This window comes from Rissa tridactyla, chromosome 6, assembly GCF_028500815.1.
Source record: "Rissa tridactyla isolate bRisTri1 chromosome 6, bRisTri1.patW.cur.20221130, whole genome shotgun sequence".
Taxonomy (NCBI): Eukaryota; Metazoa; Chordata; class Aves; order Charadriiformes; family Laridae; genus Rissa; species Rissa tridactyla.
The window spans coordinates 14,476,209-14,495,096 of NC_071471.1; the positions used below are offsets into that span (position 1 = coordinate 14,476,209).

The window sequence follows — 18,888 nt, forward strand, 5'->3', positions numbered from 1 at the left end:
AGGAGCAGCCCGGGAAGGCTGATCCCACCCACGGCGACAGAGGGCATGGCCCCAAAATCACCAGCTTTCCCCCCGAAGACGAGGAGAGGAGAGACCGCATCACCGGGCAGGAATCACCTCACATGATGGTAACTGCCATTACAGAAACAACACCACACGGTCATTTGTACAAGCGTTCCAACACGGGGCTTCAAAACTGTCGTTTCAGTCGGGACGGACAAACGACAAGACCCTCCTTGAAGAGTGAAGTTAAGCTCTCTCTTTACTACAAACTTGGCTTTCTTATATATCTAATCTTTTGTTCACGCTCCGTTCACGCGTTCTTTCGACGCTTTCAATTGGTTAGGTTACATAGCACACGCGCTCGTAGCTACAATACGATTGGTTATTGAAATCCTGTTCGCATTGCTCAAAATCTGGCATTCTCACAGCCTAACTCTCCTTGTTCTCTGAAGCAATCTTCTTCTTTCTCCTTTCTGTTACATTGTCCTTATATGACGCAACTCTCAGCCTTCTTAGGGGTACACTGCAATCTCTATCTCTTCTGTCAAGGGGTCTACGGACCCGCCGTATCACGCAACACCAAACCAGCTATTGGGCAATTTTTCCCCTGCGATGGTCAAGGAAAGACCTGAAATCCCACTCCAGCTCTGGAGTGTAAGCTAGAGGGGGGAAAAAAATGAAAGAAAGGGGGAAACGCCGTGTTTAAACTGATCTAGCTGGGTCTGAGCGTAACAGAGCGAGGATCGACACAAGCTCTTCATTGGGCAGACGCCTGGAGGCAGCGCCTGCGGCAGAGCAGCAATAATCTCCTACTTGGCTGTTACTGGGATTCTCGCTGCTGAACAACGTCCTGGTTGTCCCTTCAGCATTTTGGGACAATCGCTTGGAGGTTCTGGTGCTCTGATACCCAGCCTGGCCAGAGTCGTCTTCCTCCATAGACTGTGAGTGAGCTAAAACCCACATTGATATGTCAACCTTATTTTCAAAGACAAATAAACCCTAAATCACTCTCATTACCAGATCAAGTTTCATTCCAGTAAGGCTCTTTAAAGAATTTAAATATTTATTTTAATAAAAATAAATAAATACTTCTCTTTTCACATTACAGAACTCCCTGGAGACAGAAATAAAACAAACCAACCCCAACCACAGGGGTTTCTCTCGCAAATCAAAAGATGGTAAATGCTTTCTTCTGATGGTCATCACAAATCCACTTGTAGGCATCAAGTAGATGGTAGGTTACTCCAGAAACAGAAGAAAACTCTCTTTGAGGAAACAGTAGTTCAGCACCTTCTTGTTGGGAAGAGAAGTTCAGCTCACACAACTGTTGCCACCACCAGATGAGTCCCATTTGTCCATAACGTGACCACGTGTGCTGTGAGAGAAGTTCCACTCGTGCAATGTCACCACCACCAGATGAGTCCCATTCGTCCAGAACGCGGCCACGTGTGCTGCGAGGTGTGAGCAGCCCTCTCTGCGATGGAAGTTCACAGCATTTGTTGTTAACCATTTCCTTGCCCAGGTGACGCCAACCTTTCCAGCTTGTGCTTAAGGTGTGTTAGCTAATTTCAAGGAGAGTTACTGTCTCCAAAATAGGGGCAGGCAGGGGGGGAAATAACAATCTTAACCACTACTACTTAACCTAAAGAGAAAAACTTGTGTGCCTGCTGCTATTTCAAATGAGGTAGTAGAAAAGTAACTAAAAGAAGAGGTAGTCACCCAAAGGTGATGACAGTGTTACTCTGGTAGAGCATGCCTCACAGCAGCTCTTGATGGAGTATTTCCCACACCATCCTCTCGCGGAAATAAGGCATGTGGATCTGAAAAGAAAAGAAAAATCCATTAAATACACATCATGGCAGAAAGAGACACAAAATACGCAGAAACACCCACTTAATTCTTTACTATGAAGTTCCTTTTAAGAACTGTCAACACTTGCCCTTCGGGTACAGCCTGGCTTTCACCCGCACAGCTCCTAAGAGGGTGACATGCCACCAAAACCAGATCTCCTTGACCACACAACAGCTCACAAGCACTTTCACAGAAGAGCACTGCCTTGGAAAAGAACCAGTGTCTTCACTGGTCAAAGGCTGAGACCCATTTCTCCCAAAGATCCAAAGGCCAGATCCCACAAACCCACTGGCTCCAGTATCTCCCCCAAGAGGAATCTCACTGGGAGCAGACACCTCAGCCGCTGCGTAACTTCCCTGGCTCTTGTCTCTGTGCGAAAGGGGCTGGAGCTGTTTAGAACCTTCACTCACCTGTGTAAAGGTCATCGGTCTGTCTCTGCAGATGTAATCTGCGTATTTGCAGATGAAAACGCCGCAGTCGCTTCCGTTTGATTGCTGAGGGATTTCCTAACGAATGCAAAGAAGATGGAGAATTTGCCTCTATCTTCAAGGAAAAGCAACTTGGAAGCAGCACCCATTACCAAAAATACCCTAACCAGACACTCCTGAACTTGCACCATCCCCAGTAACCGCTCCCCAACACAAGGAACAGACCCCAGGAACTGCACATCATCCCTCCCCTCGGCTTCCTACGCTCGGATGTTACAAGCCAAATTCCTGGCAGGCTGATAAGGGACAGCAGGCTTCCCCCCTGCAAGGTGTCTGGAGCTTTCTACAGTGTCTTTCTGAAGTGACATCCCTTAAATCGAGGCTTTCGGTGCTGCTTTTCACTATTGCTGAGAAACATCAGCCCAAGCCCTTGCTTTGTCACGTCCCAGGATCTGGGCTGCAAACAAGCAGCCCACGTTCTCTGACAACTGCTAAAGAGACTTGAAATTTGACTTGTGAAATGGGGGCAAAGCCAAATTCACCTTCACGTGGCAGAGGAATTAAAAAAAACCCAACAAAGTATTCGGCCAGCAAGGAGAGGCACTGCTCAAAGATTTCATCCCAGCACTGTTTCCTGGTCCACTTGCAGCCCGATGTGGGACCAGAAGAAGATGCTTATGGCTGTTCTCTGAAGTCCTGGCCTTATGAGAAAGCGTTAAGAGCTTTGTGACAAGGAGTTCTAGTTCACATTTCAAGTGCAAGTAGTGTTCGCTTACGTGTAGCTCCATGCTGTGAACAGTCCACTCTGAAACATTCAGCTTCGGGTGTCTTTTTTCACGGCTCTCCTCTTGCAGGTATTTGCTGTTGAAAACAAAAGAAAAACCACTCTTCATCGCTGTAATTTAGGCCGAGAAAAAAAGAGCTGCTGAAAGATCACAGGAAGATGAATGGCAGGAGAGTAAAATGTCAGAGGATCCTCACAGCAGCTGATTTCAGGCATTTGGAGGAAAAATCCAAATCTTAAATTTACAAACGCTGCGAGAGGCTGCGAGCTAACCATCAGGAATGAGACCGACAATTCCGACAATTCCAAATAAGGTCATTGCTTAGCAGAGGTCAAAAAACCCCAAATCCCATGTTATCAGAGGAAGAACAGAAAAACCAAGCAAGGAACCCTAATGTCGTCAGCCCACCACGTGCCTGAATCCCACAGACTGCGTGCGCCTCCGGAAGGACAAATACAAAAGCTTTTGGGCCAGCACCTCTGGCTGAGGAAGTTTCCAGGCCACCAGTTGCTGGAAAAAAGGACTGGATGCAGACCTGTTCTTATAGCCTTTCGCAGGCACCTGCTCTTAACTGTTCAGGACAGCACCGGACTAAACCAACGCTTGGTTTGTCTCTGCGGGGCCGCTCTCCTTGCTCTTGGGCTACAAAGCTGCTGGATTAAGGGGTTTTACTACCTCTGCATCAGTGGCAGAGACTTCTAAGGACGCCTGCTTGCACAACAGGAAAACCTGTCCCCGTTACGTTGGAGAGGTGTGCGTGCCAGCTGACACAGCTGCAAAAGCTGGCTACACGGTATCTGTCTTGAACGAGAATGTCAGAATTACAAAGAGCACCCAGCGGTATCCTCAAACACTTCTGCCCTCAAATTCTTCCCTTTCGTCAATAGCCCCATTTTATTGATCACTAACAAGGTTGGTGCCCGTGTGCCACGGGGCTACCATGTCTTTGTCTGTGCTATAGGGGGAAGGTGGCAGAACCCAGGCACCCAAGACGCTGGGTGGAGGGGACGACGTGAGACTAGGGAAGGAGTCACTGTCAGACAACTCGCAGCAAGCGAATCCAAGATTTCTGGTTTGTTATCTACAAGACATGTGGAAACTTGCAGCCGTGTCACAGGGTCAAAATCCCAAAACGTTCTCCTCATTCACAACACAAAAGCACTGACTGAGCAGTTACTTACAGCAAAGTCTCACAAATCTTGTCCCCTCCTTCTTGTCCCCGGGAGTCAAAGTATTTGACGGTCTTCTTTCTCATATCTATGACCTGTTATTCAAAGGTGACTGTTAGACAAAGCACCACCTTGTGCTGCACAAACCTCCATGACTTTTCTTGCTAGCTTTTTCTCCCCACCCAACTCTAAATAACAAGCCCGTTTGACTCACCGCTAGTGCCCAGTGCAAGCTCAAATTAATGGGCACAAAGATGATGTCCTTCTGGAAGACATCCACGCGTCTGGTCAATCTTCTTACTGTCCTGTAGCCCCCAGAAGCTAGTTTTTCATAAAACAAGGAACTAAAAGCGTGGACTGATGGATATCCTGCCTTCTTACTTCTCTCCATCACAAGACCCATGTAGAAATTAATGACCTGTACCACAAAGAGTAAACTGGAGATGTAAAATCAGACGCTAGCTTACCAAACGAAAAATACAGCCACATCTCTCTTCTGGCCACCCTGAAGTACGCAGCTGAGAGAACTCCAGCCTCAGCTGTCAGCTTTTGTTGAGAGAACTTCGCACTTGGTTACAGTTGTTTATCAAACTGCACTTTGGTAAAAACACCTGCCACCCACTCCAAGAACCTGGACTAACTCCTGGAAGCACATAACACAACAAGTAAAGGAACTGCCAGGAACACTGGACCCTCAAGTACCTAAAATAAGAACTGCACAGAGATTTCTAGCCTCTGCAGTGCAGGTCATCAAATAACTTTGAAAAGTACACGGTGAAGGGGTATTTTTAAAGAAATGCTCAATTAGAAGATCCCTGTGCTGCAGCTAGTTTTACCTCATCATTTAGCCAGCAACCGTTCCTTAAGGTGTGGATGTCCTCACGAGTCACCTTTAGGTTGAAGGCACTGCTCATGATCTCCTCTGGCTCACCTTTGCCTAATGCGGCAACGACCTCTCTCTCCATGGCCTGAAATGAACAATTAAATGGGGAAGGACTTGTGAAACACAACATCGAGCATGCCAACCTGTGGGCAGCTTTCAGCTCAAACACGGCCTGGAAATGAAGCTCAGGTGACAGAGCAACTGCCTTTGCCGGCTTTCGGCTAGGTTAGCAATCGCCCTTTTTGGTTGGTTGGTTGGTTTCAGCATCCTGACTTGGAACTTCAGGGCCCAGGTTTGCTTCAATTTGTTTTCACCAAGGAAGCTGAGACAAAACGCAGGGACGAGCAAACACACAGCAAACGCCTTTCCCATGCGATGCTGCAGCCCTCGCAACGCTGAGGTTTAAGGCAACCGCAGCAGGCATTCTCCATGCCAAGGCAGCTACGTCAGGAGCCTGAAAGAATGGGAAGGTGGGGGAACTTCAAGGGAGCTGAAGTACCAGCAAAGGGGGAAACCGAGGCAGCTACACTGCAGTCAGGCAATCGGGAGTCCAGGCTGTGCATGCAACTGGTTGTCATTTGCATGTTTCCATGCAAAGGAAATTCTGCTTAGGGAATGCAAAGCAACCACTGGGTCTGTTAGTATAAAATACTCTGAACTGCAAGAGCATCTTCTTCTGGGTTGAACGTGGGCTAGCAGGATAAGAAAACCCCTGGTTTTCCTTGTACTGAGCATCACCCCGCAGACGTTGTAAACTCTGGACTTGCTAGCCCTTTCCAAGTCAATCCTCAAGAGGCAAAAAAGGGGGCGCTCGATCAGACTGCAACTCCCAAGAATAAAAGCGGCCAACACTCAGACAAGCAGGGGAGGCTGTTGTTAAACGTGGACTCCTTTTTGTCCGAGTAACAGAAGCCCCACCAACCCTTAGGTTAGCACAACTGAAGGAGTGCGTGGAGCATCAAATGCTTAAATCCTTTCAATCCTTCAAACCAGCTTTAGTGCTGACCTTTGCACTGGGAAGTCACAGCTGCAGACACTCCCTAACAGCTTAAATGCAAGTTCTTCAGATTTCAAAAAGCCTGAAGAACCACCTGTAACAAATGGAGTTCCTTGCAGCTGTTTCACAGCCTTCTCTTTTGTCAAACAGCCTGTCAGCTACGGTACCTCTGTGAGCGGAGTAAAGTCTTTTCCTATTCTTCTCAGCCTTATGACTTTCTTTCCTTTCACGGCAAGGGCGGGTGACTTTTTGGCCTGGGCGGGTGCCAGAGGTACTTGGCATAACACACCTTCTGCGATCTGAGCTCCACGCTGTTCCTGTGAGACAAAAGGACGTTAAGCTACCAATCCAGCACAGATTTTTTTGCTAGGGGATAGCACAGAAAATCTTGCTCATGTCTAAAACTGGAAGGGCTTTTGTACACACATCTAACCGGCTGACTCCAAAGTTACTTTTTGTCGAGGACTGCATCCCAACTGCGCACCCATGTAGTGCTGCACTCAAAACTAAACGGAGGCAAGAGAGGCAGGAAGTTAGTTTGGCTTGGAGTAGCGTTAAGAACCCCAGAAAAGCCTCCGCAGGTAGGTATCAGGTTGAGATGGAGATTAATAGCTCTGATTTCCAGGACTAAAATTTAATTTTGATCTCAATCCTGACCAGAGACGAAAGTCAAAGAGATGTACTTCCTATCTCACAAAACAAGACACCACTAAAGATACCACAGTCCAGCTCTGCAGGTCAACCAAGCCTGTGCAGTAAAGACTCTGAGGCTGTACCCAACACATCAAAGGGGAAGAAGAAAAATAGTATAGGGTAGTGCGCTCATCATAGTCTAGAAACAAAATGAACGGCAGCGGGAAACCCTTTGTGATCGTGCTACTCAACAAATCATGCTCCCGCTTCCCTTGGGAAAAACGACCTGGAGGAATACAGATATTGTTGAGGAAGTAATGAAAGGGAGGAGCGCAAAAATTTCTGATCACAACCAGATACATTTTCCTAAAAAATGAAATCATGAATAACACAAGCTTACCCCTGCAACTGCAACAGCTTGTTTCACCGCTCCGTCCTGTTCCAGACATTCTTCTGCTGGTGGGGAGCCCCTGCGAGGAGCGGGAGAGAGAAAGAGAGAGAGCAGTGAGCTGTGGACCTGTACTGTCCCACGGAATTCTCAAGAAATCACCTTCTGGACAAGAAATGCTTTTTCAAGGCTGATGCTGACTACAGCCTCGGTTGCACACGTGTGACAACATCGTCTCCGCTTCCAGCACGATTCTTTTGGAGCAGCGAGACTGGCATAGAAGGAAGCGCTGGAGCTTTGTAAATTCCTTCCCATCTCCCTGTGCAAGACTCCTTTGGTTTCTCTTGATCAGTTTCATTATTTGGAAAACAGGGAAGCAACCAGCACTTCCTCTGTCAAGTGCTCTGGGATCTACTGGGGATAAATGCTGCGTGCTAGGGCTTATACTGCAAGGTATAACATGAACACCCGCAACTCTACCTGCAGCCACATACAGTTAGCTTACGGGAACTAAGACCAGCACAGGGAATGAAAAATGGGACACCTACAGGATATTTACTTGCCTTCTGTAGGCTAGTCAAGAGAGTGACTGTCCCCATTTGGAGAGGATTACCAGTAAAACCACACAGACTCTGAAGAGCAAACAAATACACAGACAGTAAAGATGTCTGTCTATACGTGCCTTCCTCAAAACCAAGAATTTGCCTTGTCACCAAAGACCCCCTTTTTCAGGAGGGAGACCTACAACAGACTCTCACAGTATTCTCCCCTTTCAGTCCAGCGTGGTAAGAGTAGCTATCACAAGCTTTGTCAAATGACTTCCCTTGGTAGTTAAATCCACAAAAAAAGGCAAGAAAATGTTCCTTTCACTTCAACCCGTCATACTCTATCCGTTCCTTTATTTCCTTCTCTCCCCTCACGCTCAGGTGAACCACTGACAATTTAAGCACACAACAGTGCCGCACGGCTAAAGAGAGCGCTAGTGTTTAAAGCGGGGAGAAGAACAGGCACGGAAAGAGACACGCGCACAGAGCCAAAAGAAACAAGAACCGTGATGAAAAGAGACTCTACCTGGTCACAACATCTCCCTGAGACAGCTCTGGGCAGCAAACACCTACCAATTTGATACCTGCACAGAAAAGCAGTAGTATTAAAAAAATAAGTCAACTTTCAATTGCCATCAGATGTACGTAGCTCTCCGTTTCTGAGGAATAAATAAATAAAAAAAAAATATTTAAATTAGGAAGTTTGAACTCTGGCAAGCAGTGTGAACTTTGAATATCATGTGGGAGTGTATAGGAAATGCCCTATTTTCATTTGAAGTCTACCTACAAACTGGAAGGGATTTGAATCATGGGGATACTCACCAGTCCTTAGCGTTGGATATGGATAAACATCTCCTCCTTTTGTTTCTTCCGGGTCAGTCATCACAGGTTCCTTGGAATAGGCTTCAACCCTTTGGTGCAGCAAAAACAACAGAGGAGAATCACTATTTTTATACCTAGGGCATTTCTTGTCAGTACATACCAATTCACTAGGACAGATCCAGTTCAGACGGACGCAACTGTCTACGTTAGAGTTGGAAGTCATGGGTAAAGCAACAGGTATACGTAACGTAAAATTAAGCTGTTTAATCCCTTGGCAGAAACATCCTGTCTCCTGCACTAGTTTCTGGACAAAATGCAAAGGGATTTCCATGGGGAGTTTACGTTCAGAAACTCGGCCACTTTCAACTCGGGCACACTGAAGATACACGAGTCCAATTTTCTGTCTCTTCAGAATTTCAAGAGAGATCAATCAATCGTGGTATTTGTTCCCTTTACCAGTCAATCAGTGGCTTTTTTGGTTTGTCTTTAAAAAGAAAGAAACATTCTTTGCACATCCTACAAATACCTGGATTAACCTGAGGAGGCCACCGAGGAGGACATTTTACTTCAGACCTGCTCTACCCTGACCTCAGAGACTACATGCTCATTAGCAGTCGGAGTGCATTAGGCACGTGCCCTGGGAACACGCTCTGGTTTAGCTTCACCTGAAAGGAATCTGCTTCACATGCTCCAGCTCTGCTCTGAGATATGAGCCCAACAGATCATTCAGGGACTATTCGTGCTTCATTGCAGGGAGCTGAAGCGGGGGGGTCGGTCTTTTAAAAATTACTTTGCCCCAACACTTGCCCTGGGACACTGCCCAGAACCCCCACAGTAGGACACAGTCATCCCCTCCGCTTCCATGTACAACACCTACAAAGTTACCACCAAGAAGTTAAAGGTAATTTTGCCTATAATTACTTGCGGAACCTTGTCGGCTCTGGATTAGGACGGCTTCCAGCATCTTCTTCCTTTACTGGTTCCAAAGGCTTTTGATGTTTCACCTTTTCTCCTCGCTGAACATCCTAGCAAAATGGAGGGAAAAACAAACAGCTTAGAACCACTGCATGTGAAGCAAACGTTTGTCATCCGGATATAGCGTGGACTGCACAGGCTGCTCCCAAAATACTGGCACGTTATTCACATTTACTTTAGCAGGAATTCCCACCTTCCTTTTGTGTTAGCCCTGCTCTAGGAGCTCGTGTCCCACCAGAACGCTCAAAATTCCTTCTGCAACTGTTTCCTCAATTGGGGGCCTCTGCTCTTCAGCTATGGTCTGCACCCCTTGCCTAATAATTCAGGCTAATAGGCATTCCTGCCAATAGACATCATGATTGGCTGCTATGAGTCCCCAGGCGTATCCTAATCATGCTCCACAGCTTGCCATGGCCTGCTTCTCCAGCACTTTGCCCTACGTTCTTCTCCCATGTAAGCTCATCAGGAATTTTCCAATGGTTCCTTCAGGTATTGGAAGGAAAGGACAGGGAAAGACCTCTCAGATAGCCCTGTAAGGAAGGAGTAGCAGCAACTCAGTGGGTTTTTTCCCTCCGCCATCCTTTTAGACTTGCTACCTAAAGAGCAGAGTTGAGCTAGGTTAAGGACAACATAGTGAAACAACTCTGCAACAAATACATACTTAGTGACAAGGCAGTACAGCTCCACTGACAAGGGAAACTGGCTGCAGGGTCCTCCCCCACTACACCAGGTCCATGAAAATGGTTTAAAATTCAATCCTTTGGCAACAAACCACTGCTCTGTTCCAAGACTTGATGCACGTAAAGGCAAACGAAATGCTATATGCTGATTTCCCAGAAGCATCCCTTCAACTTCTTTCACTACACCCACTGTGCTGTTACAAACTGTTCCTTCAGCCTTTACACGCCGTTTTGCTATCAGTGCTAAGTTCTTCCCGTTCAAAAGACACATTTCGCACTCAGGTTACCTCTTCAGCAGTACAGAAAAGCCTCCCCATTTTGCTGGCTTCCAAAGTGCTGCGTTCTGGCGCAGCGCGCTCCTTAATGGGTGGCCTCGGTGTCAAGACGCTGCCTGAGGCAGGTTTGATGTCCTGCTTGCCCCTCTGGCTTGTGCTAAAAACATCAAGGGCAAAAGAAATAGTATCAAGAGAAGGTTCAAATATACAGCTCCTGATGCTAGCTTCACCAACAGCTGTTGTGTTAAAGCACGTACGCTGATGATGATGGAGACAGACGCGAGATGTTTACAACCTTTAGATGAAGACCTGCTGTCTTCAACTAGCTCATGGGAAAGTACAGAGAAGTCAAAGCGAAAATCAGAACAACTGCCTTGAAGATACACTGCTGTTTGTCACCTCAGCCTCTTCTCAAGTTCTACACTTCCTCTTACCACAGACCTTTAATCTTTATCTAATCTCCTGTGCCTATGAAGTATCTGGATTTAAAGAAAAAGCTTAAAATCAGTCGGGGGAGAAAAAACCAAAAAAGCAGCTGGAGACCTCCCTTAGTACAGCAGCCTGAGGGAGTTCCAGGCTACCTTGGAGGAATATTGCTCTGTGGACACAAATACAAATGTTAGGCAATACGGAGGAAGTTCAACAACGAAAGAGAAAGGCAATAAACCTTTCGGAGAAGAACTCCAAGAAAACGGAAGGATTTTTACCTCAGACGCGGAATTGTCTTGTCACAAAGGGACAGTGAGCGTAAGGCATCGATAACTACAAAAAGAAATTGAAGGGTTTTATGAGTTTACAGTCAAGAGCTTCACAAAAGAAAACTTGTCATTTTCTCTCCTACATCATAATATTATTTGTGTTATGTCACTTGAGGAGAGTTTCAGAGTTTCATACTGGCAACTACAGAAAGTTGTGCACACAAGGGATTGCCAGCCAAAACCCGAAATAAAAAAGGGTTATCAGGACCTACTACCCAAAATCAGCTTTTCAAACAATTGACTTCTGGCAAGCCAACAGTGGACATATCAGAACTGAAGGACTGCATCCAAGGCAGCTCGTCTACTGAGATGACAAGATCAACGCCTGGCTCCACTCCAGAGGCAATGCAAGGATGCAGGCAGGAATCAGAGCTCACACTCAAGTATTCCCAGACGCTGCCTAGTATTGTGCCTGCAATAAGCCCTACAGAACTCTAGGGGTCCAGCTGTACGGTGCACAAGGGCGGGTGAAAAAGAAACGAGTTCATAACTCCATGTCAGCCTTACCAATCCGTAGCGTTCCTCCTTCTTCCATACACCATCTTGGTCTTTTAGCTGGAGGCTCAGAAAAGATGGACTGCAAACAAAAAAAAGGAAAACAACGAGAGTAAAACGTGAATTCCATGTGAATGTCAGCAAACATAAACGTCCTGAAATTTAGTCAACTCTGTTCTGACTTGGGGACCATGATTTGCCCGCTCAGACTGCGGAAGAATGGCAATCTTTGCAGGATCTCTGACGAGTACACTTTAGGCTTTTAATACAGGCTCTCATATCTGCAGTGATTAAAACAATATAAGCTTGTCACGCAGTTATCACTAGTCCAAAGTGTGGTAGTTTAGCCCTTCAAAAACATATTTTGAACAAATAAGAGTGAATGACTCTCTCACGAACTAATAGTCAGAGCATGACAGATTCTTATTCCTCTTATCCTATAGGGCAATAAGAAAAATAGCACTACTACTTGAACCAAACTGGGAAGTCAAGCAGCTCATGACTCATTTTAACCGAGTCCGAGTCCTACAGCCATCCTCCCCCGGAACGGTGGATTATGAACCTATCAGAAGGAGGTTTATCCAGAGGAAGTACGCAGTTTTTCTTGCAAAGTAGTGTATTTTGATTCCTTAACTACAAGCTTGAGAAAGAGAGTAACAACAGTTTACAAACACAGGACAACCATAAACTGGGATGATGGGAAAGTATCTGGAAGGCCCAACTTCAGGACGCTTCAGGGAGAGACGCTTGCTCTTTCATCTTCCACAGATTCACCCTATTTTCCCAACCCTTGCTAACCTCTTCCCCAGACTCTCTGCTCACAGCATTGTCCCTGACTGACGCTCTCGGGCGTTTAGTTGCCTTGCGTTGCAACTTCACCACAGAGGAAACTTCTTCAGGTTTGTCTCCAGGCTCAGAGTTGTCAAAATCTAAAAAAGCAAAGACAGGCCATATAAGAACATGATAGGAAAGGAGATTAGGATTTCTATTGGCACCAAAGCCACAGCTAAAGCAGAGTAACCCATTTCAAGTTTCACACCCTTCTGCCAACAGCACTTGGTGGCAATTTTTGTATTAGTTGCTTCACTGAGCAGCCCCTCAGAGCCACAGCTCAAAGACTAACCCACCCGTGAGTCTGCCAGCCAGATCTGCAAAAAAACCCTGCTTTGGGGAACATTCCCTGTTTCCGGAGAAGCAGCACAGGGTGCAATTCATCCTCCTCCCACCTCCACACACGCATGTAGTTTATTACGTGTACGTGGTTATTACAAAAGTAATAAACTAAAATAGAAAAAGTAGAAAAGTAAAAAGAAGTACAAAAGCCAGAGTTTTCTAAGGCAGATGAAACCTAAGAAAAATCAGGCCTATTAAAGACTTCTGTAACGTCCAATACCTGTTCTTCTCTTTTTGGCTGGAGGCTCATCGGGATCCTCCACAGGTGTAGAAATGCTGAGGAAAGAACACACAGAAGAGTGGTTTGAAACTTCCTTCAGCTTCTACCAGGCTGACTTCCCTTCACAGGGCCCAAACTTCCAAAGTTACTTTTCATAGCCCAAAGGTCTCCTCCTCCGAGCACCCCTGCGATCATCTCAGGCACACACACCCAACCTGAGCACACCGCTGAGCATCCCCCATCAACCCCCCACAACCTCTCCCAGGCAACGGACCGCTCACACACAGCTCATTATCCCACTACACCCTATTAGGCCTCTTTTCCTCATTCTCCTAATGCTTCCTAACATTTTACATCTGTTCCTATCACCAAAAACTTGCAGAAGTTACGATGCCAAGTTTTCCTCTTTCCTCAAGGAAAGCCACATACCAGCCATTACTAAGCCTTCCAAGTTCCTCAGTCACTACACGGAGTTGCAAAGAAAAGACTAAGTAGGACAGGAAACAAAAGGTGGGAAAGCAACTCATGCAGACACCCACTGCAATAACTTACTGCTAAAGCAGTGCTCGGGAACTCGTTCTTCAAAGGATTCTTAGCTGCACCCTTTCTTATTAAGCGTATGTCCAAATATTCTATCACTTGATAACAACGATAAAATCCAGTACACATTTTTACTTTGGGAATGGAGCACAAAGGTTGCTCCTAGTTGGTTTTTTCCTCTATTTGCCCCACAAAATGCCATGACAGACGCCAAGGATTCTTTGAAGAATTCTTCCGTCTTTCTTACACAAAATCATTCCTTTCAAACTGTTAGGCCCCCAAAACCTGCTGCTATCACCACTCATGGACTATCTCATCTTCTCTCTGTATCAGGAGCACAAAAAGGAACCGATATCCTTAGCGGCACCTTTCATACAATACCAAGAATATTTGCTTTTACTATGCTGTTAAAGTCAGGCAGAAAATATCGGGGAGGGAGGTCTGAAAGGCAAATACACTATAATAAAAATGCAACCTTACTCAGCATATTTGACGTGGCAGAAGGTAAAACTAAGGAACCCAAAATATTGGTATCCTCCTGCTCGACTTCAGCAAGAGCTAGCTCATTCTGGGCTGCTTTTCAGTGAAAGCTTTCCAGCCTCATTCTTCTGCAGGGATCGGCACAATCCAACCTCCTCAAGGCTACTTCCTCAGAGAAGCACGGTTTAAACGCCTGACTGCGGTTCATAACCACAGTTTGTGAACACAAGTGCCTCTTTCTCCACCTTTACCAGAGCACCCAACACCTGTGACAGCCTTGTCTTCTCCTTTTTCACTTTAACAGACACTTGGAGGGCTAGAATTACTTGGATCACAAGAAAAGATGAATTCTCTCTTGCCAGTTCAGAAATAAACGTGGAAACCTTTGCTGTTCTGAAGCGGGCATGGCCAGGGAACGTGCATGGACAAAAGGGAAGGAAAAAATCAATCTAAGCCTAGCTACCTCTCTCTCCCATGGGAATACACAACCCCAGGAGGAGGTTAAACTGTGTCATTGCAACTGCGGTTTTGCCAAGGACCCGCCAGAAACAGGGAAGCGCACAGAGTGTTGAGTAGTATTTGAAACATGCCGAAAAAACGGGCCAGAACATAAAAGCAACTTGAGACCGCTCTCCAGGGAGAGACGCATTCATGTCCTTCTCCACGCTCTACAGGAGACAGCACCTATTTACGCCCAGCATTTGACTTGCCTCCTTAGCAAGGACAGGAAAGAAAGAAGGTATTAGGAAAACTCAGCAACTCTGTAGGCTCCCACAGAAGCTCAGGCCCTCCTCTTTTCAAAACCTCCTCCCCCACCAGTGTTGAGGACACTTCATTAGGATTTATAATTTGAATTTGTAAAAAATTCAAGTTTTCACAGGGTAACCCCCCATCCCAAAAAATCGCAGACTGCGCTTCAGCAGTGCAGTACGAGAGTAGCTAACGCTTATCTCCTTTGCCCACCACCTTCACCACTCACGCCCGTAATTGTTCATCCTTCTCTCACGGAAAAGCCTCAAGGGGCCGAGCCCAGCCCAGGAGCGTGGCGGGGACCCCGGGGCAGGACACCACACTGCGCCCCAGCCCGCAGAGCGGCTAACGGCTCAAGCCCCTCAGGCCGACGCCATGGGGCCGAGGCTCCTGCCACCCCCAAGCAGGCCCCGGGGGGTCCCACAAGGCCCCGCTTACCCAGCCCTGGCCTCACGGCCCAAGCGACGCTTTGTGCCTCTCCGCTGGGGAGCTGCAGGCGCTGCGTGCGGTTCCGCCATGGCTCCGCTGCAACTAGGGACGCGGACGCTGCGTTCGACCATTGTGACGAACCGTGATGTAGCGGCGGCCAAGGGCCCGCTGCAGGGAGCCCGGCTAAAGCGGCCGCTGTGGGGCTGGCGAGTGCTGAGCTGGCTCCTGGTGGCCTTGGCTGGCGCTCGGGGGCCATCCTCTGCCCTGCCCCGCTGTTAAGGGGTGGGGGGTTTAATAGGGTTCTTCCTAGTGGTTTATCAGGTGTTGCCTCTGGGGTGGAAATGTGCCCGTGCTGCTGCAGCCACGTCCTGGAGAGCCTTTTCCACATGAGGAATGAAAATGAATGGTTAAGTCCAAGAGGAGCAAAGGGGGCAGATGAAAGGGCTCAGGGCAGGAATGGCCCTTTGGGACAGCCCTTGTCACAGGAGGTCCCCCTAGCTTTTGACGCCTGCAGGGAGTCTTAAGTGGTGGTGGGCTGTGGTTTAATGACAACGACCTTCCTCATTACTTTAGGAACTTAATTGCCGCTCCACTTTATGCTTCAGGGCTCTGGCCCAGGAAGATGCCTGAGCGCTGGAGGCAGAAGTGGCCATGGCAGAGGCGTTGCAGGCAGGCTGCAGGCAGGGTGGGCGGTGGAAGCAGCCCGGCAGAGGGCAGGGCAGCCCCCCGCAGGGCCTGCGACTTGGAGATGCCTCTTCAGTCGGCTTCTGCCTCCCTCTCCTCTCCCCATCCCGCAGGTGTTAGCTGAATCCTGCAGCCGAGAGCTGGAGGGGGCGCAGGGCATTTGAGTTCCTGGGTAAAGAAAGATGCGAGGTTTTTCTCGGTTTCTCTCTGTGAAGCCAAAACTCACCTGCAACACTCCCGTTTCTGTCCACGGTGGAGAAAAGTGTGAAAGCAGCTTCACAGAACTGGATGCTGAAGCAGCATATTTCAACTTAGTGGCATAACAGTGGCCAGATTAGTGGCCATCACCACCTCTTTGTGGACCCAGAAGGACTAGGGGTGCCGGGCAGGGGTCCCTCAGCTTCCCGCCACCATTGCCATGGCAGGGGCTTGCATGGAGGTGGCACATCAGCTCAGCGAAGCCCCGCTGCAGCGTCTGCTCCACATCTGGTCTGGGCTGGGAGGATGGCTTTGGGGGAGGCGTGCGGAGACCCTGCTCTGTCCTCCCGGTGTCACCAGAGAGGTGCCCAGCACTCCTGGAGATGGGCTCTGCTCCCTCCCCTGCCGCGTGGTGCATATATATCCATATATACACACACCGGCACAAGTGTCATTACATGTGCAGGCTTCACACTTCCAAACAAATCCTCATTTTCCACCGACCGAAACTGCAATCCTGTGTCACACGCTCAGACACTGTTCTCAAATAATACCCCCTCTACTCTGTTATTTACTTGCAATCTTCTTTGGTAATGACAGACCCTCATTAGCATTGGAGACTTTTTTTTAATCGGTATAAAACTTAACTTCAGTGCCATTGCCTAAACGCTTGGTTTGACCACACCAGAAGGTTTTCTTTCTTTCAAGAGATTAAAGAACATTTCAAGTTCAGCAGCAGCAGAATTCTATTTTTTCCTAAAACCAAACAGTTCTAAATTTTGTGTCAATTCTGATCAAGAACGCTCAGCCATGACACCGCAGTACCGGATTTTTTTCAAAAATCACCTGGTTTGTCTTTGTAGCATCTCTTAAACCTGAATATTCAGCCTAATGGGCATTCCAGATTAAGCGTTCTGAAATTCATTTGCTAAACCAACATGGGATCGTGCTTAAACCACTTCCAAACAACTTCAAGTTGAACTATTTACAATTGCCTCCCATCCAACACTGTGGGGACGGGGTGGGACACAACTCGCAGGATGAAGCAGATTTTCAGTGACTTCCAGGAGCAAGAGAATCAAGGCCATATTCTTCTCCGTCAAAATATTGGAGGAAGTGTCCTAAACTATGGCCACCTCACATATTAACCCTGCAAAGGGCAGTGCAAATCCTGAGAACTAATTTAGGTTACAAACAACAAATTTAACCTCAACGCGTTATTCCCTTCCAAAGGAAACAATCCACAGACATGAGTTCTGAGTTAATGTATTAATAGCGCTGTAAGCAGCCTTCAACTCTTTGTAAAAGAGTTAGACAACGCCAGATTAAAGAAGGGCCAAACCCCAAACTAAGGCTGTTCTTCCTTTGGGGAAAAAGACTTCTGTTCATAAAACTTCACCCTCTTGGCGGGATCAGGCAAGACAGAAGGAACCTTGTCGAAATACGGGTGGTCTGATACCGAGAAGGACACCAGAAATGCACAACCGGAGGGAAGCAGCAGGGAGGATCTTGCCCACAGACATACCCCGTACCCCTTTCTAGTGTTTAGAAGTTAATAAGCTTTGAAGAAATCAGTAGAGAAATTCCATGAGCATAAGCAAATGACTGAAGTCTTCATCCCTTTGCTATATTTTTAGAACAATCTTTGCTCTGTCACGTTAAGATGGATGTGGAAGCGGGACACCTGTGATCTGAGAAGAAAGAGACGTGTATCTAAACCGGAAAATTAAACAGCTGGCTTAGATCCATTCCGCTCTTTTGGACTTTACAACGTTGTCCAGTTTTTAAACACCCACGTTTTTGTTTCCAGATCATCATTCTTTGAAACCTCCCTCTTCAATCTCCCCCATTTTACAGGATTATGCCACTTCTTTAGTACTTCCAGCCTCCAAGGAACTCCTGGCACCTCACCTGCTCCAGATATTCCTGAGACTGGTAATAACCCCTACAATGGCAAAGCTCTCACCCCCCACCAAGTCCCAGGAAATCCTCCCTGGCTAAAATGTCAAACACCAGGAGCCTGCATCCCTCCAAAAGCAGTTTACGCCCCAGCATCCTGACACATATTGAGGCTTCGTACAAGCCACTCCCACAGCTCACCCAAATTCCACAGTCTCTACTAGCTCATTCTGTTGTTCTTCAGGCATTTTCTCTTCCTAATCCTTGCTCTCTTGCCAAACCAGGCTCCTGGAATGAATGCGGAAGAAAAAAGAAGAAAAGCCAAACTTCTTTATCCTCCCTCTATTCAAACTCTGCTGGTAAGCAGATCAGGACTGGTGTTGGTATTAAATAACCATTTTGTTCTGACCTTGAATTTGTGACGTGTCCATTTTACAAACCACCAGCTCCCTTGATGGTTACCAACAGTTCTTCCCCTTCCTTGGGCATTGCTGGCATCGAGGTGGAAGCCCTGAAGTCCAGGCTTGTGTGTTTCCAAATCATTCTCTCCATCCTTGAAGCATATTGAAAACAACGGGTAATGCTGTAGGGATGACATTTCGGAGCACGTTCATCAAGATGCGTTACAGTCACCTGCTCCACAGGCAGGGAATGCCAGGGCAGCAGCATTATTTGGGGGGCAGCAGACAGAAAAGGGTTCCGTGGACAGAAGCAGCCGTAAGGTATGGAAGTGAGGACCGCGTGTTCTTTGCGCTTCCGAGATCCAGGTTTTCCTCACGGGGACCCAAGTTACAGGTTTCACTTCCTTAGTGGAAGATACCGGCAAAT

At 47.3% G+C, this 18,888-nt stretch overlaps 1 protein-coding gene across 1 annotated transcript; it reads right to left on the reverse strand.

Annotated features, from left to right (window-relative positions):
- Positions 1–1,760: 1,760 nt before the first annotated feature.
- Positions 1,761–13,077, reverse strand: LOC128911068 (sentrin-specific protease 2-like; the record flags this gene model as incomplete). Its single annotated transcript, XM_054205320.1, has 7 exons — positions 1,761–1,823; positions 2,265–2,360; positions 3,059–3,136; positions 4,257–4,331; positions 4,451–4,654; positions 5,073–5,204; positions 13,063–13,077. Coding segments are annotated over 7 exons (663 nt in total), but the record flags the coding sequence as incomplete, so codon positions are not given.
- Positions 13,078–18,888: the final 5,811 nt, after the last annotated feature.